The 12,936-nt window shown below is 38.2% G+C and overlaps 1 protein-coding gene across 4 annotated transcripts in view; it reads left to right on the top strand.

Annotated features, from left to right (window-relative positions):
- Window positions 1-12,936, top strand: part of klhl4 (kelch-like family member 4) — a 35,934-nt gene that overhangs the window by 15,670 nt on the left and 7,328 nt on the right. For 2 of the 4 annotated variants that reach the window (XM_021318317.2, XM_012866146.3), the window contains exons 2-7: window positions 552-719; window positions 2,540-2,676; window positions 4,441-4,637; window positions 9,412-9,624; window positions 11,315-11,501; window positions 11,598-11,822. In XM_021318317.2, the coding sequence (XP_021173992.1) occupies window positions 577-719; window positions 2,540-2,676; window positions 4,441-4,637; window positions 9,412-9,624; window positions 11,315-11,501; window positions 11,598-11,822 (1,102 nt within the window). In that variant the 5' untranslated portion in view covers window positions 552-576. Of the gene's footprint in view, window positions 1-546; window positions 720-2,539; window positions 2,677-4,440; window positions 4,638-9,411; window positions 9,625-11,314; window positions 11,502-11,597; window positions 11,823-12,936 lie in introns of all 4 variants that reach the window. The other 2 variants (XM_036127168.1, XM_036127167.1) reach the window with 2 other exon arrangements.

Raw genomic sequence — 12,936 nt, 5'->3', positions numbered from 1 at the left:
GTTTCTCTATTGAAGACACACACACACACACACACACACACAAACATGTTGCGGATGCACACGGGAACCGCAAATAGGGGTTTACATTCTGTCTGGATGCTGGTGCAGAGATAGGGGAGCTTTCTTGTCTCATTGGACGACGCACTTAGCTATCGCCTCATGTACAGAGTTTGTACATAACAGTTTTAGTTTCAGCTTAGCGCGTCAAGAAAGATAGATTTGCCCTACAGGGAAAAGGATTCCGGGTTATCATGCGCCAAAAGAAGCTTCTATGTTGCTTATCTAAACGTGTACAGCTACTGGCTTCTTGCTTCTACTCAGACAGGATAAATTATTTGTCTAATTAACATCTCCAAATTAAAATGTGCAAATTATATTGTGTTTATTCTCAATATTGATTACAGTAGTTTGCTATTATTTGCAAAGTGCTTTCTAAAATGTAACAGCTCATATCATCTTCTTAGGTTTTCGCCTCATGTGATGTTACAGCATTAAAACCACGAGTTCTGGTGCAATAATTCTCTTCCTCCTTTGTGTCTTGTTTTCCACAGGTTGGTTCTGAGCAATTTGTCTAGAATGAACACCAACTCCTCCGACGAATTTTTCCAGGCCACAAATCATGCAGAGCAGACGTTCCGTAAAATGGAGACCTACCTCCAGCACAAGCAGCTGTGTGACGTGCTGCTGATAGCAGGGGATCACAAGATACCGGCTCACAGGTTGGTGTTTGTGCTTCCTCATGCTTTCGTTTCATTAATTAGCCCTGCATCTGCCGTAGATTAGAGGTGAAGCCTCGCCTCTCTGTGAGGTTCATTAAACCAGCGGTGGAGGCGTCAAAGCTTTGGTCTGGATCTTGGTTTGAAACGCATTTGCATCGTTCCAAGGAGTAGCTGGATGATGTTTGAAATGTAAAGCATTAATAAAAAAAACATACATATGCACTGATCAAAGATTTTCGTTTTTTGTAAACTAATTTGAACCAAATCCAATTTTTCTATAAGAAGAGAAATGACCGACACTGAAAGTTGCCTCTTCCCTCAGTAAAAACTGGCATGCCGATGAGCGTTGTGGTTAGTGTGACCTGCTATGGTGCATTCAATGACAGGAAAAATATAACATTTTTAAATATCTGACTGGACGCATAGAGCTCAAGATTAATCAGTTCCGATCCATAACATCCCTAAAGAACTAACATGCAAACTTCTTGTTCACTGGCTTGTTGCTACGTTTCTACTCTGCTGTGATCTAAATACACGCTCTGCCAATTCGTATTACGTCTGATGCAAAGGAAAACTGCGCTCCATTGCACAGAGGTGTCAATATTCTTCCACTATAGTAATTGAAGTGAATGCATCACATGAATGGTAAAGACCTCTTCTGGAGCAGATTAGCCTAAATGTCTATTCATATTTTGTTTGCTCATCAAAAGAGATGAAAACAGTCTCCTCTACTAGCCATATTCAGCACCAGTTTGTCCTTTTCTTCCCCTTTTAGGAATCATAAATGTCAATATAAAATGTAGGAATCAGAACATTGTTGCCAGAAGCTATATGTTTTATTGTAATGCCATCTGATCATTCCAACTATTTGTTATGAAAATGAGCACGCATAAAATCTGACAAGTGAAATGAACACAGTGGTTTACAAAAGTGCTCTTTAGACTTGAACATTTTCCAACTTTGTCATGTTACCGCCACAAACTAATTTCACAGGGATTTAATGTGATAGATCAATACAATGTTGGGCATGATTTAAAAAAAAAAGGAATTGAAGGGATACATGTTTTTCACAACTGTTAAACGTGTGACATGGATTTGTGTTCGGAACTGTTGAGCATTTGCACAAGCACCTTGTGCAAATTTGTGTGCATTGATTTAAACCATTCAAATTAGCTCTGCCTGTATGTATAGGGTTGTTGTACTACTGGAAAGCATGCATCCACATGTTTCCTGGGTCCCTGTTGCAGGCAACTACAAATGTTTCTTGCCCAATATACACAATAACCAGATCCCCACGCCCCTGTGACGATAAGCGGTTCTAAAAATGGATGGATGAATCGATAATTATTCTTCCACTTCACACTTATGTGTTAATATGTATTTATGTTTTACATAAAATCTCAATTCAGTGCACCAAAGTGTGAGGTGTAAGGTGACAAAATGTGGATGATGTCAACTGAATGCTCTTGCAAGGCACTACATCCTTCTGCAGAAAAAAAAAGATGGCTTTTAGGATGGTCTAATATAATCATTCACTGGCTCACATAGTCGAGGGTTTTTTTAGTGACCTTGAAAGGCGTAAAACCCTTCAAGCAGCATCAGCGCAGCAGGAAACATTGGACACCAGCTTCATGATGTACAGTAATTACTTTGGCAACAGAGCATGAAAAAATAAACTGTAAAAATGTGCGTGCTTTGAAGGTACAAAGCTACATTTAAAGAAACACGGTCTTCAAAACATGCCCCATACACATCTCCCAGTAGACATATAAACCTATGTAAAAGAGCATGCTTAATGGATTTTTTCCCCCTCATGGCAGACTTGTCTTAAGTGCGGTTTCGGACTACTTTGCTGCTATGTTTACCAGCGATGTGAGAGAGGCGAAGCAAGAGGAGATCAAGATGGAGGGAGTGGATCCTGAGGCTCTCAGATCTCTGGTTCATTTTGCTTACACTGGTGAGTGCCTATAAAGGAATTCACTGGCTTTTCTGAGCTGTTATGAGACCTCTGTTGTCCTGCTGATTAAAATGGATCAATAATGCAATTTATCACTGGGCTTACGCAGCAGGATGCACTTCAACATAAAATCGTTTTATTTTGCCAGACAAATGGCCTTTAGTAAATTACCTGCAATATTTAGAAAATCAGCTTTTCAGCATCAAAAGAAGGAAGTGAGCATCACATTGCCGAGGAAGAACTTACATGCCTAAACACCCCAAAGTGAATGTTTTTGTTTTTCAGTTTTAAGTATTTAAAGCCTATGCAAAAATAACATTGTCAGAAAATTCAGATTTTTTAAATTGCGCTTTTGACTGGTGTTTTTTTTTTAAATAAAAAATAAAAAGGAAACATTGGCGTATTGTATCAAATTTATTCTGCCAAAATTGACACATTAAGCTTCTGAGGTCATGTCACGTAATGTCACCAGAACACGTATCACAACAGCCTTTTTGCTGGTAATGTGTAGAATATAATCAGTCATGTATTTACTCAATGCATACGGTTTTGACGAAAGCTCTAATTTGTTAAAGTGGTAGAGGAATCAACAATGTAGTTTCAAAAAAATACACATTTTAAACCAGATACTTACATACTGAGTAAATATAAACAGAAGACACTTCACCTTTTTTCCTCACAGTCCTGCATTAATCCACACTAAAAGAAAATCTTGACTTAATTTACTGTTTCTTCCATTTGCTAACTGCCAGAATGATCATAGAGATACTTGTTTTTTAAAATTCATAGGTTTACCTACATTTCCTTTGTATTTGGTAGCACTTCCTTGTAAGACTTGGGCCAAACACTTTAGGTGTGGTTCCACACGCTTTTTACAACTGTTTACTGTAATTTGTCCCATTCCTCCTGATACAACTGATGCAAATGAGTCGGGTTTATTCGCCATCTCGCTCCCAGTGTTAGATTTCGATCAGTTCTTTCTGATGGACATTGTGTCCATCTTCCAGCATCTTTAGCCAGCATCTTCACAGGGTGTTAGGCTCTTGTTCTGAAGGTGAAACACAAATTTCATACTAAAACATATTCATCTCTGGGACACAGAACCCATTTCCTGTCTAAAGAATAACATTTTGGGATATTTCTATGATTTCTGTACTTGAAAATAGTTCTCTTCACAGTTCTCTTCCTGATCTCTTGATTTTAATTCAATTCAGTTCAAATATATATATATATATATATATATATATATATATATATATATATATATATATATATATATATATATATATATATATATATATATATTAATCCCAAAGGGACATTTAATATTTCTATAATTTTCCCATGACCTTCTAAAACAAAGCAGTGTAATTGTTGCCATACATCCACAGATGTGCCTCCATCTAGCTCAAATGTTGTTAAAATCTAAGAAAGTCATGACAGCATTGTCTCTGCTTTCCCAAATTTTTTAAAAACGAATTAGTGATCCGAGTGTACACAAACTTCTGAATAAAGAAAACATAACATTCCTTTCATAATTCTGGCTTTTAGCTAATAGAAATACATGTGGTAATCTTAATTTATCTTTGTAAGGCAAAAATATTTTTTTTTCTACATTGTATGTAAATATCTGTTATAACTGCATAATTGGCGCTATAAGGTTGCCTATTTATTTAGTTTTAACTGCTTCCACCAGAATTCATATCTAATGTGGATATTTGTGTCATGTCATATGTATTGCCTTTCTTTACCATGACATTACAGGTGTCCTTGAGCTGAAAGAGGAGACCATCGAGAGTTTATTGGCGGCAGCATGCCTCCTCCAGCTTTCACAAGTCATCCAGGTCTGCTGCAGCTTCCTCATGAAGCAACTTCACCCTTCCAACTGCCTTGGAATACGATCCTTTGCGGATGCTCAGGGCTGTGTGGACCTGCTGAATGTGGCTCATAACTACACCATGGTAGGACGGTAAACAGAGCCAGATTGCATTTATGTGGTGAACTAAATAATTTATTTTGCAATAACGGTTTTCACTGCAGGGATGCACATGGGCATATACCACAATAAAAACCACAAACCAATGGTTGATGTTGCAATAAACCAAATCTTACATTTATTTCCAACATTGGCACTAAAGTCTGCTGCATCACAGGCAACTAAATCAACTTCTGTTTTATGTAAAAATGATACTATAAGTCATTTTCCAATGCATTTTGTGTTCTTTGCATAATATATTTTTTCATAAATAAATCTATTCTGCGTAGAGTTGAGGATGCAAATGAATTTGGTTATAGATGAGCTAATTTAAATGTTCAGTCATTTTTGAATATCAGCACCTCGGTCATTTACATCTCATAATTTAAGTGGATTGTATTTGGATGTGAGAATATGATAGAAATTGAATAAATTCACACTTTAAGTTTGTGTAATTGAGTTGTATGCTGTCAGAGCTGCACTGCCGTATGAGCCATTTTCATCTAGCTCTGCAAGGAATATTTGCACTGGATTAAGATTCAGCCACATATCAGGTTTTTTTTCCAACCATGCAGAAGTGACACGGTGATGCAGGCGTTATCTCCTAAAGGACATCTGCTCGCTCGGTTTACATTGCCTCCATCTGAGACCAGGAGGTTAATCTAATCATCAAACTGCACAAGAGGTCCAGCTTCCTGTTCAATCACTTCGGTAATGAGCAGGGAGAGCTGTGGACTTCCTGGCTACACCATCCGCTGCATTCTGAGTGGACCGAGTTGTGTTTTGATAAGCTTGGTTTCCCTGTTTGAGCGAAGACAGCCAAGCCCCAAACATCCTTCCTGTATGAAACTATTTCATATTTTATGGTAGAAAATGTGCGTGTTGGGAGATGTAATTATTAATCTGTGTTTTAGAGCACAAGAAAAGCAGTTTATTTTTCTTATCGCCTTAGATTGTAATCATCTATTCATTGCCTTGCAAAAGTATTAATGCCTCTTTCACATTTTGCAATTTTAAAACCTCAAACTTTGAACTATTTCAATTGAGCTTTTTGAACAACATAAAGTAAAGCATAATTGGGAAGTGTAAGATAAATGGCACATGTTTAATTATTTTTTTGCATGTATCATGCAAATATATTCGAATCCCCTTTACCCTGATACTGCTAAATAAAATGAAAACGTGACCAATTACACAGGGCTTACCTGTTTGAATTTTGAGCTCAGTATCAATACAGCTGATTTATAAAGGACTCAGATTTCTATCTTTCTATCGGAGACCATTAGTGAACAAGAACATCTCAAAGACTGAGGAAATTAACAGCAGGTCAGGTGAAACGCTGAGGAGAGGTTTTATTCCAGTGTTACGTTACAAAGCAATATCTCAAGAACTGAACATCTCACTGACAACTGTCCAATTTATTACTTGGAAGAAAAAGAGCACAACATGCTTTCTCAACCAGGTTGACAGGCCAGGCAGAGAGAGTTTTAAAGCACGATTCCACAACAGGAACTTTTTTTTTTTCAGGAAACAGATGGGTTTTCTGGGGCTTTTAATGACCTCTACATTTTAGCTGTGTTTACCAGGGTAAAACTGTTTGAAATAGTCTTTATCAACATATGTTAGCTGGAGTAAATTCTTCATTCAGAGTAATATGTGATACACTAATAACAAGTTTGTGATGTATTTTGGTGCTAAGCCACTGAGCGATTTATAGACTAACAGAAGTATTTTAAAGTCTATTCTGTGAGATACAGGGAGCCAGTGTAAGTACTTCTGAACTGGGGTGATGTGCTCTACTTTTTATGTGCACTACGTTTTCTAGAAAGCAGAAGCGTTCAGTATCAGCTGCAGTTGTCTAGTTGACTTTTTTGGCAGACCTGGGAAAAAACTGTTGTAGTAATTAATTTGACTAAAGATAAATGCATTGATTAGTTTTTCAATGCCTGCTGAGACATTAGTCCTTTAATCCTCGAAATGTTCTTATGGTGATAGAAGGCCGACTTTGTTATTGTCTTTATAAACAACCACGTGCTGCTGTTGCTGCTGCTCTGTGTGTGTGGTTATTTTTTCTCAGAACGTCACATGCAGCCTTTATTTATTAAATATATCTGTGAATGTTACAGATTCTTCCGACTTTAAAGCCATTACAGTACAGTGATAGAGTGCACATGCAGTGAAGTGATTGCAAGATTATGGGACAGGGGGTTCTAATCCCAAAACGCAGCTGTCTCTCCGCTTCTCTTGCTCCAGGAGCGACAGAGCATGAATGTTGGTAAAATCCCTTTAGAATGTGTTAAAGTTACAGTTTTCCATGGAGTTTTTAGTCACTCTAAATAGGCAAAGGGCATTTGCTGTGCCAGAATTATCTGTTATAGTTTTAATGGGTGACAGTGGCACAGGAGTTAGGGAATTCATCTTGCAATTGGCAGGTTGCTGGTTCAAACCCCTGCTCTGACTGTTGTTGTGTCCTTGGGCATTATATTTCACCTGAATTGCCTGCTGGTGGTGGTCAGAGGGTGCGGTGGAGCCGATGTATGGCAGCTTCGCCTCTGTCAGTCTGCCCCAGGGCAGCTGTGGCTACTAACATGGCTCACCACCATCAGGTGGTGAATGACTGACTGTAGTGTAAAGTGCTTTAGGGTTGTCGAAGTTGATAAAGCGCTATGCAAGTACAAGCCATTTAGATGCAGGAAAAATATTGCTTTTAATTTAACAATCTCACACTCAGCCATGAGCAAAGCGTCAGCTAACACTGCTGCGGGTGAGCTTACTGCTTAGCATCACCGGCCCAATTAGGGGCTGACAGTGAAAATGGAAAAAAAACAAAACAAACCACAGCTTCAAATAGAGAAGCAGCCTAGAAGCCCCTGGTAACTCTGGAGGGGCTGGAGAGATCCACTGCTCAAGTGGGATAATCTGTGGATTGGACAAATATTAATTTTCCACAAATCTCTCTTATTGGAGGAGTGGACAGATTGTTACATTCTTGACGAAAAGTCAGTTTACAGTGTGCCAGGAGCTATGTAGGGGACTCTGGTTAGATGAGACCAACATTTACAATATGTTGGTCTAGATGCAGAACTCCTTTTGTGGTGGAGAATTGATAGCCTTAACATACCAAACTCCCCCTGAAACACAGCTGTGGCAGCATCATCCTGGGATTAGGCTTTTTTTCCAGTAGGACAGGGAAGCTGGTCAGAGTTGACGGGAAGAAAATGCTAAATATAGAGCAGTCCTGGAAGAAAACCTCTGGGAGGCTGGAAAAGCCTTGAGACTGGAGCAGAGGTTCACCTTCCAGCAAGGCAATGGTTCCAAATATACAGAGCTATGATGTAGCATCATGGGATAAAATTATATAAACTTAATTCAAATTGATAATCTGTGGAAATAATTTGAAACTGATGTCCACAGACATGAATTATCCAATCAGACACAGCTTGAGCAATATTGTGAAAAGAGAATGAGTAAAAATCTCAGGTCTCTAGCTGGGCAAAGTGAGTAGAGACACACACCAAAAGAATTGCAGCTGTGATTGCAGTGGAAGGTGATTCTTCAAAGTATTTACCCAGGAGAGCTTTTTGTATCATTTGCCTCCCACATCACAATTATGCACACCATCACAAAATATATTTAAAACAAAATCAAGGTATTAATGATTTTACAAGACACTGTTATTCTCCTCTATCTCCTGAATAATCAAATGGGCTCCTTCATGAAAAACACTGACCTAACACCATTACATCATTTCCTTGGAAGAGAACAAAACAAGCAGTTGAGTACACAACCTTTTAAATGATCAAGAAACAAACTTGATTTTGTTTCCAGTTTTATATTTACCTGTGTTAAACCTGCAAGCAGGAAAGTCTGATCTAAAGCGGCATCAAAGACTTGCCTGAACTTTCTCCCTCGGCTTTACCACCACAGATCGATAGATGCTCCTCATTTCATTAAGCCTCTCTGTGCTAAGCCTTTAAAACCTGCTCTCATGAAGATTGGATCAAGAAACTGTAATTTGTTGCAAGTTGATGATCAATATCTCAGTTGTTCTTTTTAATTTAAGGGCATCCACACTAAAGTGGGCACCAAGTTGCTGCGGCAACTTGGTAATTAATGTTCAGCAGCTTTGTTTGAAGAAAAAAACAAGGCATGATTGCAGCCAAAAGACTGCTCAGTATGTCTTTTAAGTGCTTGAATGTTGGACGCAGTATGGATCCACAGAGGCAGGAGAGCCCTTTCTACAGTATATCATCTCTAATGGAAATGCCCAGAGACAAAGACCTTGAAGATGTAGCCATGCAGTTCTGTCATATTGGCTGGGCCTGTTGCCAATAGATGGAAGATTAATCTGCAGAAAGGCAAATAGAAGGAAAATTCTGCAACGCTTGGAGCTGGACCCACCATTTGGAAAACAGCAGTCATTTGTGTGTTTCTGATAAAAAGCTTTTAGGGATAATGTTCAGTCACCATAATGTGATTTGAACCTGTTAGATTTATTTTTTTACTAAAATTACACTGATACAAGCATAATCATTTTTCATATTAAAAACAGTTTTAATTCTTCCAGATAAAAAGTAAATTAATTCATTTAATTTTATTCACATCTCTGTCCTTGCTATGCTTGATAGCCATAGCCTTTTGAAATGCCAACACACACTCAGAAACAAACTCACACAAGCACACACACTGCTGCAGCGAGCGTACTCCTCGGCTAATAACTGATGATTATCAGTCTCCTCTGTGTCTCCTCTCTGTTCCAGGAGCACTTCCTGGAGGTCATTCAGAACCAGGAGTTCCTGCTGCTCCCCACGGCTGAGATTGTTAAGCTACTCTCCAGCGATGACATCAACGTTCCAGACGAAGAAACAATTTTTCAGGCTTTGATGATGTGGGTGAGATTTGATGTCCAGCATCGACAGCAGGACCTCGGGGTGCTGCTCGCTTACATCCGTCTGCCTCTTCTTCCTCCACAGGTGAGAGAACTTAGAAATCCTATTATTGAAGGGACAGTAAATGTTCACGTTCCTCTAAAAGACTTTGTAAGTTAAAACTGAAAACTCGTCTTTTTTTTTCCACCCAGTGTAACTTGCTTTACTTTTGCCAAACTCTCCAAGTGAAGAGGAGGTCATCATGGTATCTTCAGTACAACTGCAATTATGCCATCATTTTCTGAGCACTGAAATTTTAAATAAAACATGTAGTCATTTTCAGGACATTATCGCCCAGAGTATTCATCCTTTTTTGTTGTGCTGTTCTCTATTTAGTTGGAGTAAAACAAGCTGGTTAATTAGTCAGGCTGTCTGCCAATTAGACATGACAGATAAAATAAACTAATAGGAGAGGTGTCTTTGGTTTCTTTTGGTTTCCTATCCTGTAAAGAAAGGTGTAAAAAAAGTATTTTTTACACCTGGAAACATTTTTACATAGCTACATTTTACTTTAAGGATAAAATGGATTAAGCTACCAGTTGGCTGGCACACTGTCCCATTATGTTTCAGACAGCCAGGAAACTTTTGCCACTTTGGCATGTAACTTAAAGTATTTAATCTGCTGCACATTGCCACATTGCATATTTATATATATATATATATATATATATATATATATATATATATATATATATATATATATATATATATATATATATATATGTGTATATATATGTGTATATATATATATATATATATATATATATATATATATATATATGTGTATATATATATATATATATATATATATATATATATATATATGTAGATATAGATATATAGATATATAGATATATATATATATAGATAGATAGATAGATAGATATAGATATATATATAGATATAGATATACAGAGAGAGAGAGAGAGATTTGTTTATTTGTTTATTTATTTATTCACAACCCTAGATCTATACAAAGTATGTAAAACCCAAAAAGGGTGCATAGTTTTACAACCATGACTGCAGAAGCAAGATTTAGATATTGAACTTTAATAAGTGTGGAGAACCACCACTGCTATAAAAGTGAAGGAGTGCAGCTAATGTCTAAGTTGAAAGTAAACAGGAACAAAAAAAGTGCATTTGACAGGCACAATAATGCTGGAAATAGGACAGAGTCAAAAACTGTCACGACTTTGGCAGTCGCTGGAGGTGGCTGTTTGACTCTTGGCATTTGGTTTTGGCATGTTGTGGCCTATAGAATAAGGGTAAAATATAATGAGACACACTCCATCTTCCCAAGACTATAGAAGCACAAGGAACAGGGCACCTCAGGGTTACCTCAGCTAGTCTCAACTAAAAGTCTTTTCCAAAAGGAAAGTTAAAGCTTAGTATGAAAAGTAGATAAGGTGGCTACCTCCTAGGCCCAGAACTATGAGAAAGATCTACAAGAAAGCATCAAGAAAATCAACACAGCTGCCTTTGAATCGTCTTGTTACCAAAAAGTGCTATATAAATAAACTTGCCTTGCCGTGCTGTGCCTTCTAATTCTTTAAACACCATTAGACAGATATGTCAGTTCCTACAATTTTTTTTTAGGATTCTTCACAAACTAATGTGGCATTTGTGATTTAATTTCAATAAAATTTCACACAACATTTCCTGCAGAGAATTCTCCATAAAGCTATCAGACATTGTATCTCATTACAGTAAAATGATGTTGTTCCTTGCGATCCAGCTCCTTGCAGATCTGGAAAACAACAAGATGTTCTCTGATGATCTGGAATGTCAGAAGCTGCTGATGGAAGCCATGAAATACCATCTGCTGCCTGAGAGACGGCCCATGTTTCAGAGCCCAAGAACAAAACCTAGAAAGTCCACTGTGGGTGCACTTTATGCGGTGGGAGGGATGGACGCTACCAAAGGTATGCAAGTACCCGTACGCATCGACTGTCGGCACTGGCTGACAGATGGGTTATTAAGCCTGCATTTCGTGCCATCTGGGTTTTTTTCCCCCCTAGGCTCCACCACCATTGAAAAGTACGACTTGCGAACAAACACCTGGGTCCAGGTTGGAGTCATGAACGGACGGCGGCTACAGTTTGGGGTTGCGGTGATTGACAACAAGCTGTACGTAGTCGGAGGGAGGGATGGACTCAAGACATCCAACATGGTGGAATGCTATAATCCTATCAGTAAAGTGTGGTCCACTATGCCCCCGATGTCCACACATCGACATGGGCTTGGTAGGTGTTGACAAATTTCAATCTTGATTAAATTCAAAGAGAATAGTATGTATAGAGATTACCTTATGGATACAAAAGGAAACTATACATGTGGGAAAGTTTTTATTATTTGCAGGCTCAGAGTTGTTTATTATCTAATTAATTATTTCATCTTATCTCAGCCCTGTGATTGTGTGATTTTACCACTTTGGTTGAGGTTTTGCATCATTAATAGCTGCTGGATGAAGTTCAGAGGGGTCACAAATAGCATGCTGTAAAAAAAATGAATTAAATAAAAATCCCACCATTCCCTCCGGACCTTTGATATTTTCTCGCACCCCTATCAAAGCTTGCCAAGCTGTACTGACCGTGCTCTGCCTTATCATTCCATGCCCAACACATCTCATATCAGAAGCGTTTTGATTTGCAGTTGAAACAGGTCCTGCTCACAGAACAGGGAGATCTTGTCAAAGCATTCAGCTCACTCGCCCAGTGTGGTAGGAGGTATCAGCTAGCCCAAGAGAGCACACTGTACAGATTACCAGTGCCGTCTTTGATCTTTTCTCAAGCAAAATGTTTCTTGCTGCTTTGCTTATTTTGTGCATATTTTCAGCCTGAATATATTTGAACTTGGTGGCTGTGAGCACCCCTGCCTGGCCGCTCCCCACTGTGTGCATTGTGGGGAAAGACAAGAAAGAGTTGTTCTTTTTCATTACAAAGCCACCAGTTGTTAAGAAACAGGCCCTTTATTGTAAGAATACTATGTCACAGAGCTACTCTGAATGTTTTTGGACCCTAATGTGGCTCGAAAATAATTGAACGCTCACCAAAGGAAATAAGGGTTTTACAATAAAAAAATCTATTGTGTTAAAAAATATATCCCCTACATTGTTGCTGGAGGAAACCACTTTCCTCTAAGACTGGGCTGAGAAATAACAATGCTGTTTTATAGTCTTCCTGTTTTTTGAAAAGATTTGGTCTGCTGCATGCCAAAGCCTGCTTCAAAATGAGAACCATACCTCTGGAGTTCTAGTCGGGAACTCCTGGAAACATGTTTATTATTAATTATATTGTCTTTTATTATTCAGAATGGATTTTGTTTCCATGGATTATTCTAGATGATTAAATTTATTTT

The sequence above is a fragment of the Fundulus heteroclitus genome, chromosome 23 (assembly GCF_011125445.2).
Source record: "Fundulus heteroclitus isolate FHET01 chromosome 23, MU-UCD_Fhet_4.1, whole genome shotgun sequence".
NCBI classification, from domain to species: domain Eukaryota; kingdom Metazoa; phylum Chordata; class Actinopteri; order Cyprinodontiformes; family Fundulidae; genus Fundulus; species Fundulus heteroclitus.
Note: the sequence above shows the minus strand (reverse complement) of the source record. Positions and strands in the feature narration are given on the sequence as shown.